We start from the raw sequence: 11,708 nt of genomic DNA, 5'->3' as shown, positions 1-11,708 counted from the left end.
ACTCACTACTACCATTTGAATTCTGGTCCATGTTGATCTCCTGCTTGCCTGATTATTGCAGATCTCCCAGTTAATGTGCTCTTTTCCCTCTAGTCTACCCTGTAAATGATGCCAAATTTTTTTTTAATCTTTTTAATTTTTCATAGTTTATTCCTTATATTGATAGGTTAAGAAAGTAAAATTTTCCTAAGTACTGATTCATAGATAATGTTTATAAGCAGCACACAAAACATTCAGTTTCACAAACAGTAATATCCAATGATCCCCTTAAATGCAATTTAAAATCCTTACTTTAAGCTAAGTGCAAGAATAATACAATAAGCTAAATACACACAAAACCTGTATGTGCTGAACTACAAAAGTGGTTTCTATAGCCACACGTGGTCTTAGTCAAGTACACATTTCCACAATGAACAAGTACTAACAAATATGTTAATAAAACACTACCCCAAATGCTTATCCTACCATCAGCTTTTTCAGCAATGCCATTCCTGCTACTGAAAACACTTATATTTAGAAGCTTTAATTTGACCTGGGGAAATGAGTTCTCTTAAAACCTGACAAACAGTATAAGCCCCAAAGATTTGTTTTTTTTGCGGTACGTGGGCCTCTCACTGCTGTGGCCTCTCCCGTCGCAGAGCACAGGCTCCGGACGCGCAGGCCCAGCGGCCATGGCCCATGGACCCAGCCGCTCCGCGGCACGTGGGATCCTCCCGGACCGGGGCACGAACCCGCGTCCCCCGCATCGGCAGGCGGACCCCAACCACTGCGCCACCAGGGAAGCCCAGCCCCAAAGGTTTTAAATCAAATAGGTCTTCCAACATAGAAGCATTCATAGGAAACTTTTAGTTTCTCAAAAAATAAAAAATTAAAATCAAAAAAATCACTTGTTATCTAATGAAAAGAGTATTAAAACAAATTATCTTAAGACAAACACTCTTAGAAAAGGCTGTATTTTCTATCATTTTCTCCTTAAAAGAAGCACAAACCAGTTCACTATCTTTTAATAACTTAGACTACTGTAATCTAAAAACTTTAGAAACATGAAACACATGTCTTAGCTATCAAAGGTACCATTTAGATTTCACATATTAAACAGCCACAGTACAGCCTACAGTGGCACAAAATCAGAAGGAACTGAATGGTTTGCAAGGTACTTTGACTTACATGTGGTCATTAAAATCTAGTAAGTAATTCAAAGTAAGTAATATAACGGCAGGCAATTAAAGGCTCAAATATCACTCTAAAATTGAAGACATGAATAAAGACTGAAAACGTTGTGGCTCTCTTTCATTCACATGGCTAGATAGCAGAACCTTACTGTGGAAAATATAGTTATTAAATATGGTTTCCCCAGAAAATAATGAAGCTTCAGAAAGTACAAAAGGTGTCAAGATCCATAGTTTGCTTCATCAAATGCTTTTCTAGCTCGTTTCAATTCTTCATTCATAGTAAGCAAGTCTTTAACTCTAGCAAACTTTCTTGGGTCCTTTCGAATCAAGAAGATGATATCTTCAACTTGTACCCGACCTTGTCTTCCAATTGACATTGCCTTGTGAGTCATTTCAGTGATGAACTCTATGACAAGGTCTTCAAGAATATCTACTGACTCAGTATAAGGATTCTGGTCATCCCCAAACCCATACATCATACACCGTACTGGTGGCGCAGTGGTTGGGAGTCCGCCCGCCGATGCAGGGGACACGGGCCCGTTCCCCGGTCCGGGAAGACTCCACATGCCGCGGAGCAGCTGGGCCTGCGAGCCACGGCTGCTGAGCCCGCGCGTCTGGAGCCTGCGCTCCACAACGGGAGAGGCCACAACAGTGAGAGGCATTCTTTAGAAAAAAGTCTCTTTCTTTTACCCTGTCCACCTTCTGCACCTCCTCCAGTTTCTTCATTTTCTTCCTCAAACGTGGGGTCTTCTTCTTCATCTGCCATCCCAGCAGCCAGCCACCTCCAGGGCGCCAAATGATGCCAAATTAATAATGATATTAGCTAAAACTTACAGTATTTGCAGTATGTTGCACATATTAATTCAATGTTCCTAAGTCACGTTCCTCTTTTCAAAAACTTTCACAGGCTTCCTCTGACCAAATTATTAAATTCTTTTGCTTGCCATTCAAGGAGTCCCAAAATGCAGTCTTAATCTTCCTCCCCAATTACAATTATGGAGAGAGTCATGATATTAGAGAGCTGGAAGCGACCCAAGGGATCGTCAATTACAGTTTGTTGTAGGGAGCCAGCAGTGGATGCAGGGATGGTAAGTGACCTCCCCAGGAGGCTGTAGCTTTTTAGGTCGAAGCAGGGCTAAAACCCAGGTCTTGTGCATCTCGGCCCCACCCCACAGTTTTGCTTCAGCCACAGGGACCTTTGCCCATTGCATTTACCTTTCCCATAATCCCTTCTCTTTCTCTCTCAGCATATTTAAATCTCATTCTTCAAGATCTAGGTCAAGTCTCCCTTACCTTACCCTTTGAAGCTTTTCCTGATCACATCATTGCACAGTGATTCCTTCATTCCTCTGAGCTAAAAGCTCTTGCTAGCTATGTGGTAATTAACCATACGTTGTCTCAAGATATTTATTCTTTTGTTAAACTGCTGTTTATTCTGATCCAATTTGAATTTTGTGTGTGTACCTTCTCCTTATTGAAAGAGTAAATTATTAAGCTGTTCTTTTAGTTGAAAAAGTCGTACTTTCACATTGTAAAAGGATTAAATAGTACAAAAAAATATGTAGTGAAAATAAGTCTCCCTTCTATGCCAGACACCCAGTCCCTCTCTCTAGAAGCCATGCAACCTTGCAGAAATGTTCTGTGTATGGACAAGCACATGTATGAAATATACATAATACATAATTCTCCGTCTTGCCCTTTTACTTATTGATATGACTTGGAAATGATTGCATAATAACATATATAGATCTTGCTCATTCTTTTAAACTACTGGATGTACCAAAATTTATTTAACCAGTCCCCCTAATAAGTTATAATTTTTGAATGAATAAGAACATTTCACAATATGGTTATATTAATATCTCAAATTGTAAAGAGAAAATAAAGGATGGTGTGACTTGATAAATAAACCTAAGGTACTGTGCTGACTGCTCTTGGAGCTAGATAAATGAATAAGAACCTGACCCTGTCTTTAGGCAGCTTGGAGTCTAATATAGGAAACGACTATAATAAAAGGCAGTGTTGACTTGCAATAAGAGAGGTCCAAGGGAAGTAAAACAAAAGCACAAGGAAGGGAGCTCTCAAGTAGGAACTAGAAATGGAGAGATGTAGGTGCATGTGAATTGAGATCACTTTAATATAACATTATGTAATATTTGACACATATAAAAGAATATGTATAGCATATATGTATGTTTTAAAGCATCATAGTAGAACAGACATTCATGAATCCATACTCAATTAAGAACAATACAAATACCATTGAAGCTACCTATGTACTCCCCAACCCATCTCCCTATCTCCCTTCTAGGTACTGCTATCAGATCACTTTTTATCCTGTCTTCTACTTTGTTTCAGAGACAGTTCTATCCACCAATAATTACCTTGGTCTTGAAGCCAGAAATGGATTAGAGGCTCCCTCTGCTGGTTTCATGTATGGACACCAGTTGGTTGTATCTTTGCATAGGTTACACCACAGTAATAGCAAAATTAGAATTATTTTTTATTGAGTATTAAATGCTTTGCATATCTCATTTAAAATTTAAAAACACTCCATGAAGGAGGTGGTAGTTTTCCAAATCAATATGTGAGGAAGCTTAAGATTCAATGAGGTTAACAATTTGTCCAAGGTTTATACATTTAGTAAGGGCAGAACTGCAATTTGAACCCTGGTCTGACTCCAAAGCTGTACTTTTTCTTGCTGTGACTTAATTAGATAATTTATCTTAAGCATTTAGTACAGTGCCTGGCACAGAGTAAACACTCAGTAAATGGTAGCTGTTACTACAATGATCAAGACAGCGAGATAGTGATGAATAGAAAATTGGCAAAGGGACATGGAAAACTACACTTTGAAATAATGCAATATTAGGGTTTAGAAACAGAGTTATAAGAATAGCAGATATGTAAGTGAAATTATTTAAGTATTTCAGAGACAAATGACAGTTACAGCCTGGAGGAGGAATTACACGACATATAAGACCCTTTAGGATTTGTTTCGTGCTTCTTTCCTCAGCCTCATCTTCTGACAAGCATTTTATGCTAGTCAGATGATCAACTTGCAGCTTCCCGAAGGGTTCATGCACTCTCATGCCACCTTGCCTTTGCACCTGATGCTTCCTTTCCCTGAACATTCATTAATTTGGCTAAGTCCTGCTTACCCTTCAAGACTGGGCTTGAGGGCTTCCCTGGTGGCACAGTGGTTAAGAATCTGCCTGCCAGTGCAGGGGACACGGGTTCGAGCCCTGGTCCGGGAAGATCCCACATGCCGCGGAGCAGCTAAGTCCATGCACCACAACTGCTGAGCCTGCACTCTACAGCCCATGAGCCACAGCTACTGAGCCCGCGTGCCCCAGCTACTGAAGCCCCCGTGCCTAGAGCCCGTGCTCCGCAACAAGGAAAGACACCGCAATGAGAAGCCGGTGCACTGCAACAAAGAGTGGCCCCTGCTCGCCACAACTAGAGAAAACCCACGCATAACAACGGTGCAGCCAAAAATAAATAAAAATAAATAAATAAATTTATTAAAAAGACTGGGCTTGAGTGCCACCTCTCCCAGGAAGCCTTCCCTAATTCTCCAGGTTAAGTAAGTTTATGCCTCTATTATAACCACTATCACACTGTGTTATAATTGCATATTTACTTGTCTCTTCACCCCAACAGACTATAAACTCCTTGAGCTTGGAACAGCCTCAGTAAATATGTTTTGAAATTAATGAATGATCCTGATACCATTTTGTTGTATCCAAAGGTCATTCATACAATGCCCCACCAAATTAGTCAGTAGAACATGTGCTTTGGAGCTGCTATTTTTAGCTGTGATATTGAAATCATATGTAAACTGCAGATAACTCCTTCAAATGGTGTTTTAGAAACCCAAGGGCTGGACCGCAAAACAGAGTGTTAGATCATCTGCTTTGGGCATCAATCTTACCTAAAGGATAGGTGTTATATGTAATGGAAAAGAGAGATCACATGGTCATTTTTTATTAAAATTTTTGGGGTCAGGGGATTACTGATTTTAAGGAGTAGAACCAGAAAGATTAGGATTGATTAGTTGCATTATTTGAAAGGGATTCTTAAACTAGGATAAATATACATTTAGGGAGTGTGAAGGGTTGGGCAGTAAATGAACAAAAAAATGAAATAATTCAGTCCATCTAAACTTAACTGAAAATCCTAATGACTGTGTCAGAAGCAAATTTGAACATAGTGAAGCTTTCTCCCTCTCTCCAAACATTGTTTTCTCATGGCTCTTATAAGTCCAAACTCAGAGGAAAGATAAAACGTGATTATGTGTGTAATATATAATGGCAGTAATACTCATAATTAAATTCCAGACTTCTTTGTGTCTTTTGTCTTTTCTTATACCTACCTTGCCCTTTTTATTTATCTTTCCAAGGTCTGTGAATGCTGTGTTTCATTTAGCAGACATTTCTCTGCAATTTTCTCTATATTGTGAATATACTAATAATGTGCCAAAATTTTGTTTTAGAAAATAATTCATGTGTAGCCCTTCCATTCAAGTGAAACATTTTTTAAAACCCCTTAATTTGTCCACATGTATTTATATTTTTCATGTAACAATTTTTGGGTTTGCTTCTTTTTTAACTTAACATAAAAACTTTTAAAACTTTTCGATGTTTTTCAACTTAACTGTTGCAACTATGTTTTCCTCTTTGTTTAATATAATTATGGATTGTGGACTTCCCTGGTGGCACAGTGGTTAAGAATCTGGGGCTTCCCTGGTGGCGCAGTGGTTGAGAATCTGCCTGCCAATGCAAGGGACACGGGTTCGAGCCCTGGTCTGGGAAGATCCCACATGCCGCGGAGCATCTAAGCCCATGAGCCACAACTACTGAGCCTGCGCGTCTGGAGCCTGTGCTCTGCAACAAGAGAGGCCACGATAGTGAGAGGCCCACGCACCGCGATGAAGAGTGGCGCCCGCTTGCTGCAACTAGAGAAAGCCCTCGCACAGAAACAAAGACCCAATACAGCCAAAAATAAATAAAGGAAGAGAGGGAGGGAGGGAGGGAGGGAGGGAGGGAGGAAGGAAGGGAGGGAGGGAGGGAGGGAGGGAGGGAGAAAGGGAGGAAGGGAGGGAGGGAGGGAGGGAGGGAGGGAGAAAGGGAGGAAGGAAGGGAGGGAGGGAGGAAGGAAGGGAGGGAGGGAGGAAGGAAGGGAGGGAGGGAGGAAGGAAGGAAGGAAGGAAGGAAGGATGGATCTGCCTGCGAATCCCTAGTCTGGGAAGATCCCACATGCCACGGAGCAACTAAGCCCATGCGCCACAACTACTGAGCCTGCGCTCTAGAGCCCTTGAGCCACAAGTACTGAGCCCACGTGCCACAACTACTAAAGCCCGTGTGCTCTAGGGCCTGTGCTCCGCAACAAGAGAAGCCACTGCTAGAAGATGCCCAAGCACTGCAACAAAGAGTAGCCCCCACTCACCGCAACTAGAGAAAGCCCGTGCACAGCAACCAAGACCCAACACAGCAAAAAAAAAAAAAGAAAACAATTAAAAATATATAAATAAATAAAAATACCTTAAAAAATTATGGATTATGTGCAAGGTCAGCTCATACTATCTCCTGTGCATTCCTTTTTAAAATAAATTTATTATTTTTATTATTTATTAATAAAATTATTTATTTTATTATTTTTTATAAATAAATAATTGTTTTTCGTTGCAGTCTTCATTGCTGCGTGCAGGCTTTCTCTAGTTGCGGCGAGTGGGGGCTACTCTTCGTTGAGGTGCGCGGGCTTCTCATTGCAGTGGCTTCTCTTGTTGTGGAGCACAGGCTCTAGGCACACAGGCTTCAGTAGTTGTGGCTTGCAGGCTCTAGAGCGCAGGCTTAGTAGTTGTGGCGCATGGGCTTAGTTACTCTGTGGCATGTGGGATATTCCTGGGCCAGGGCACGAACCTGTGTCCCCTGCATCAGCAGGCGGATTCTTAACCACTGTGACACCAAGGAAGCCTATCCTGTGCATTCTTTACTGTGGTAAAGAATCTGTGTTGGAGGATACACACAAAAAAACACATGATCCCTGCCCCCTGGAAGCTTATAATCAGTTTGAGGAGGGGAAGCTGTCCTTTGTTGCTGACACATCACTAACTGGCCTAATCTTGAATGCAGTTTAGAAGACTTGTGGGAATTCCCTGGCGGTCCAGTGGTTAGGACTTGGCGCTTTCACTGTCACGCCTGGGTTCAATCCCTGGCCAGAGCTAAGATCTTGCAAGCCGCGTGGTGTGTATGTATGTATGTATGGTTCCCAGTGGAGCAAATGCCAGGTGCTTGCAGCACATGGGAGCCTATTATGCATTGCCTGCTGAGAAAAGAAAGCTTTCTACTTGGACAGTAAAATGGCCCAGTGTTGTTGAGAGAGAACAGGTAAGGGGCTGCAAGTAGACTTTGGGGATCATGTTTTGGGGGAACTACAGCTCAAAGTCTTTCTCACCCCAGGCAATCAGTATAGCACATTTAGTGCCACCAGTGGAAAAATGTAACTCTAGCTAGAAGGGGGGAAAATGTTTCCTTAAAGTTTAGGGTTTCCCTTGTGGCGCAGTGGTTGAGAGTCTGCCTGCCGATGCAAGGGACAGGGGTTCGTGCCCCAGTCCGGGAAGATCCCACATGCCGCGGAGCGACTAGGCCCGTGAGCCATGGCCGCTGAGCCTGCGCGTCCGGAGCCTGTGCTCCGCAATGGGAGAGGCCACAACAGTGAGAGGCCCACGTACCACAAAAAGAAAAAAACAAAAGTTTAATACAGGTACCCTTAACTGCAGATGATCATTTTATCACATCTTAATCCTAAGAGAGTTATTGATGAAATATAATCAGTTTTTCATTTAATTTTTAGTGCCCACATGGGGTGGCCAAGAGGACGTAACAAGGCATAACTCTCAGGTGCAGCTCTCCAACAGGTAATAGTGTAGTTTTGCATTTATCCAACTAAAAACCATATACTTCATAGCTAATGTAACAGCTGTTTGCACAGCATGTACTTACTGGGCTTCTGCAAACAAAACTTACTAGTATGGACAAAACCAAAGTACATGAGAACAATGTTTTCTATTTTTTGATTTCTTATCTCAAAGTAGATCTAAGAGTGCTCTGCAAGCTTAATATTTAGATATACGGTTGACTCTTTAGAGGGTAGAATAGTTTCCTTATTTGTAGGCAGTGATTTACTGCTCCTATATTTAGGATGTAGGATCCTATATCTGAGGGTATTGGATATTTTCTTAAATGTAGAAGAGAATTTGTCCATACCACTTAAAAATCAATATGTATTTATTAATTACACATAAATACATTTGGAAATTAGTCTAATATGAATGGATAACCCACATTATAGATTCAGGCAAAAACAAAGTATAATGCACAGATCCTCCACAGAGACCTTCCTGGGGTCTGGACCCGATAGGGTGGACTCTACATACTGTATATTTTCATGCCATTTGTTGTTTTACTGTCACATAATAACATCCTTTCCTGAATTCCAAGTGGCGATTTTTAGCTTTTTAAACCTGCAGTTTATGGATTTTAGAATATAACAACTAGAAAGAATATTCTCTTATCGAGAAGAGTAGTATGTTGTATAATCCATTCTAATCTGCTTCTCTATATAATCCTGCATTTATAGCTTTTAAAAGGAAAGAATTCAAACATGTTTGTTTAATTTGTATCACTTTTAATTAGTTACAAAATGAATGTATGCTCTCATAAAACTTTATTTATTTTTTTATTGAAATATGGTTGATTTACAATGTTGTGTTAGTTTCTGGTATACAGCAAAGATAAAACTTTAAATACTCCAGATATCTATATAGGAGAAAGTGAAAAGCAGGGGTAATTCCATTCTCCAGAAACAACCACTGTTAACAGTTTAGTGTCCACGTGTCCAAACATTTTTTCCCATGCTTCTGCAAACATTATCATTATTATTTATTATTATTTTAATAATTATAAATGTATGCTATTTATATTATCTTGCAACTTGCTTTGTTTCCTTAATAATATATCTTGGATATTTTTCCATTATTGTACATATAAATCTACTTTATATTCTTCTCAAGAGTTATATGGCACTAGGGGACTTCCCTGGTGGCGCAGTGGTTAAGAATCCGCCTACCAATGCAGGGGGCACGGATTCGATCCCTAGTCCGGGAAGATCCTACATGCTGCAGAGCAACTAAGCCCGTGTGCCGCAACTACTGAGCCTGCGCTCTAGAGCCTGTGAGTCACAACTACTGAAAGCCCGCGTGCGGCAACAAAGACCCAACACAGCCAAAAATAAATAAATTAACTAATTAAAAAAATAAAAGCTATATGGCACTACATTTGGTAGTGATTTATTTAACAAGTCCTCTTTTCATGAATTGTTTCCAAAATTTTTTGTGTCTCAAACAAGACAAACATACTTATATGTATATCTTTGCACACTTGAGCATATTGCTATAGGATAAATTCCTAGAAGAGGAATTTCTAGATCAAGTGTTGCCAGATCTTCCTCTTAAAAGTTGAATAATTTTGCACTCTCAACAGCAGTTATGGGAATGCCTGTTTCTCTGTAGCTTCTGGGAAAGTAGTTATCAGTCTTTTTAATCTTTGCCAATTTTGATGGGCAAAACTGATGTATTTATTGTTTTAACTCATATTTAGTTAAATATTAGTGGTGCTGAGCATCTTTTTATATTATTAGGCCTTTTGTATTGACTCTCTGTGAACTGCCTGACATTTTAAGAAAAGCTTCATTACTAGACTGTAGGTTTTCCTAACAATTGCTGTATAACTCTCACTTCTGTGTCAAAAATATCTAATTAATACCTTAAACAGAAGCTAAAACTAAGTGTACATATTTTGTGTATTTTCTAAAATCATGATTTGTGTGTTTTATTTTTGTTTTTTATAACCTAGAGCCATGGAACTATTAAGGGTAAAAGGTCAACGATCCTGGTCTGTTGGACTGTCAGTAGCCGACCTGGTTGACAGTATTGTGAATGATAAAAAGAAAGTGCATTCTGTATCAGTTTTAGCAAAGGTAATTGCTATTCTCATTCTCTCATCATATTTTAAAATATTTATATTATTAATATAAAACCATAAAAAGTGCTGTTCACACTGGAACCCAGGTATCTTCAGTATCACCAGCTTTTAGAGTAACACGTGGGAGAAGACAGTTTGGTCTAAGCTCTGTCCTGCTTGGCTATGGGAAGTCTGGGCTTCTATCAGGTTGCCCTTCACCCCCATTAATTTTTGGAATCCCCAAGAAGCATTTATAAATTCCACAAACTTCTTCTGGTTGTCATTTATCTCCTCAGCCAGCCAGGTCACCCCAGACCGACGTGCCAACTGGTCTTAGCCAATCATCAGTCTGCTTCCCCAGTTCAGTTTATCCTTTACTGCTTTATTCCAAGTATAGAGTCCCTAAAGCACAGCTAAGATGAGGCACAAATGCTTAACCAAATGTTCATGAAAACTTAGGAATACCAGAAGGGAAATAAAACATGGAAGGAAAGACTGAAAACAGATTACCAAATTTGACTGCACTCAGAGTCCATGCTAAACCCCTCCCCTGGGAACTCACTCTGACATTTTTCTTAACCCCCAGCCTGTTACTCATATTGCAGGGGGCTAGCTTACCTCCCCATAAAGTGGGTGTCTTTGACCAAGTTCCGTTTCACAAAAATTTTGTGAAACAGTGACTCGAATTTAGAAAATAAATGAACAATTTTTTTTAAGTTCAACTTGTATCACTTTGTACTTCTAGGACCAGAAAAGCAAGGAAATATCCATATTTATGGTATTATCTTTTTTGCAGTGATTCGGCTCTAATATAATCCCAATTTTTTTCATTTCAGGGATATTATGATATAAATAGTGAAGTGTTTTTAAGTTTGCCTTGCATCCTTGGAACCAGTGGAGTGTCTGAAGTCATCAGGACCACAGTGAAAGAAGATACAGTGACTGAGAAACTCCAAAGCAGTGCATCATCAATACATAGTCTCCAGCAACAGTTAAAACTTTGATTCTAAAGTTCAGAGTTACTTGAAAGGAAAGGTCGTTTAATTTTACCAACATATATATAGGGCTGAGAACTTCTGTGTCGTCTTATTTATCCTTACAAACTGCTTGGTTAAGGTAGATGGTTTCTTGGTTGGCTTTGTAATATGAATCCTTAGGTAGTTAGATAAGAAGGAAAAAAATCTAATTTTCTTTGTTGTTCTTGAGATATCTATACTGTTCTTTAAACCTACAGCAGAGATAAACGTTCATCTGCAATATGCATCGTTTTAAAATTATGTATCCTCAATTAGCACCTTTAGCACTTTGGGAGTACTTTGAAAATGATACATTTTTAAAGGAAAATTACTCTTTGACTGTTATAATAACCATGATAAGCCGAAAGCCCAGTATGGATTTACAAAATCTGTGCCAGCTATACACTCACAGGATCCACAATTTAAGCTATTAATGTTTCTTCTTTAAAAACAGTGGGTAGTAATGATAATAAAGCATTTTGCTTTCCCTCTTCAAA

At 39.7% G+C, this 11,708-nt stretch overlaps 2 protein-coding genes across 3 annotated transcripts in view; one reads left to right on the top strand and one right to left on the bottom strand.

Moving 5' to 3' along the window:
- The window catches only part of UEVLD (UEV and lactate/malate dehyrogenase domains), a 47,246-nt gene extending 35,538 nt beyond the window's left edge, over positions 1-11,708 (top strand). The window contains exons 10-12 of one of the 2 annotated variants that reach the window (XM_065881492.1): positions 8,028-8,091; positions 10,088-10,211; positions 11,032-11,708. In XM_065881492.1, the coding sequence (XP_065737564.1) occupies positions 8,028-8,091; positions 10,088-10,211; positions 11,032-11,199 (356 nt within the window). In that variant the 3' untranslated portion in view covers positions 11,200-11,708. The remainder of the gene's footprint in view (positions 1-8,027; positions 8,092-10,087; positions 10,212-11,031) is intronic. The other variant, XM_065881493.1, reaches the window with a different exon arrangement.
- LOC136126386 (transcription initiation factor TFIID subunit 13-like) lies at positions 1,391-1,938 on the bottom strand. The gene is made up of 2 exons (XM_065881495.1): positions 1,833-1,938; positions 1,391-1,659 (listed from the first exon to the last, which is right to left on the bottom strand). The coding sequence occupies exons 1-2, from the start codon at positions 1,936-1,938 to the stop codon at positions 1,391-1,393; spliced, it is 375 nt and encodes a 124-aa protein (XP_065737567.1).

Source organism: Phocoena phocoena, chromosome 8 (genome assembly GCF_963924675.1).
Source record: "Phocoena phocoena chromosome 8, mPhoPho1.1, whole genome shotgun sequence".
Classification (NCBI taxonomy): domain Eukaryota; kingdom Metazoa; phylum Chordata; class Mammalia; order Artiodactyla; family Phocoenidae; genus Phocoena; species Phocoena phocoena.
The sequence above is the reverse complement of the archived record's forward strand: the minus strand, read 5'-3'. Positions and strand labels throughout refer to the sequence as shown.

What these genes read in the sequence shown, in the direction of transcription:
- LOC136126386 (XM_065881495.1), bottom strand. Translation starts at nt 1,938, where the DNA reads ATGGCAGATGAAGAAGAAGACCCCACGTTTGAGGAAGAAAATGAAGAA. An exon ending in GAGACTTTTTTCTAAAGAAT is followed by an intron (nt 1,660 to 1,832) that starts GCCTCTCACTGT and finishes CTGCGCCACCAG; the next exon opens with TACGGTGTATGATGTATGGG.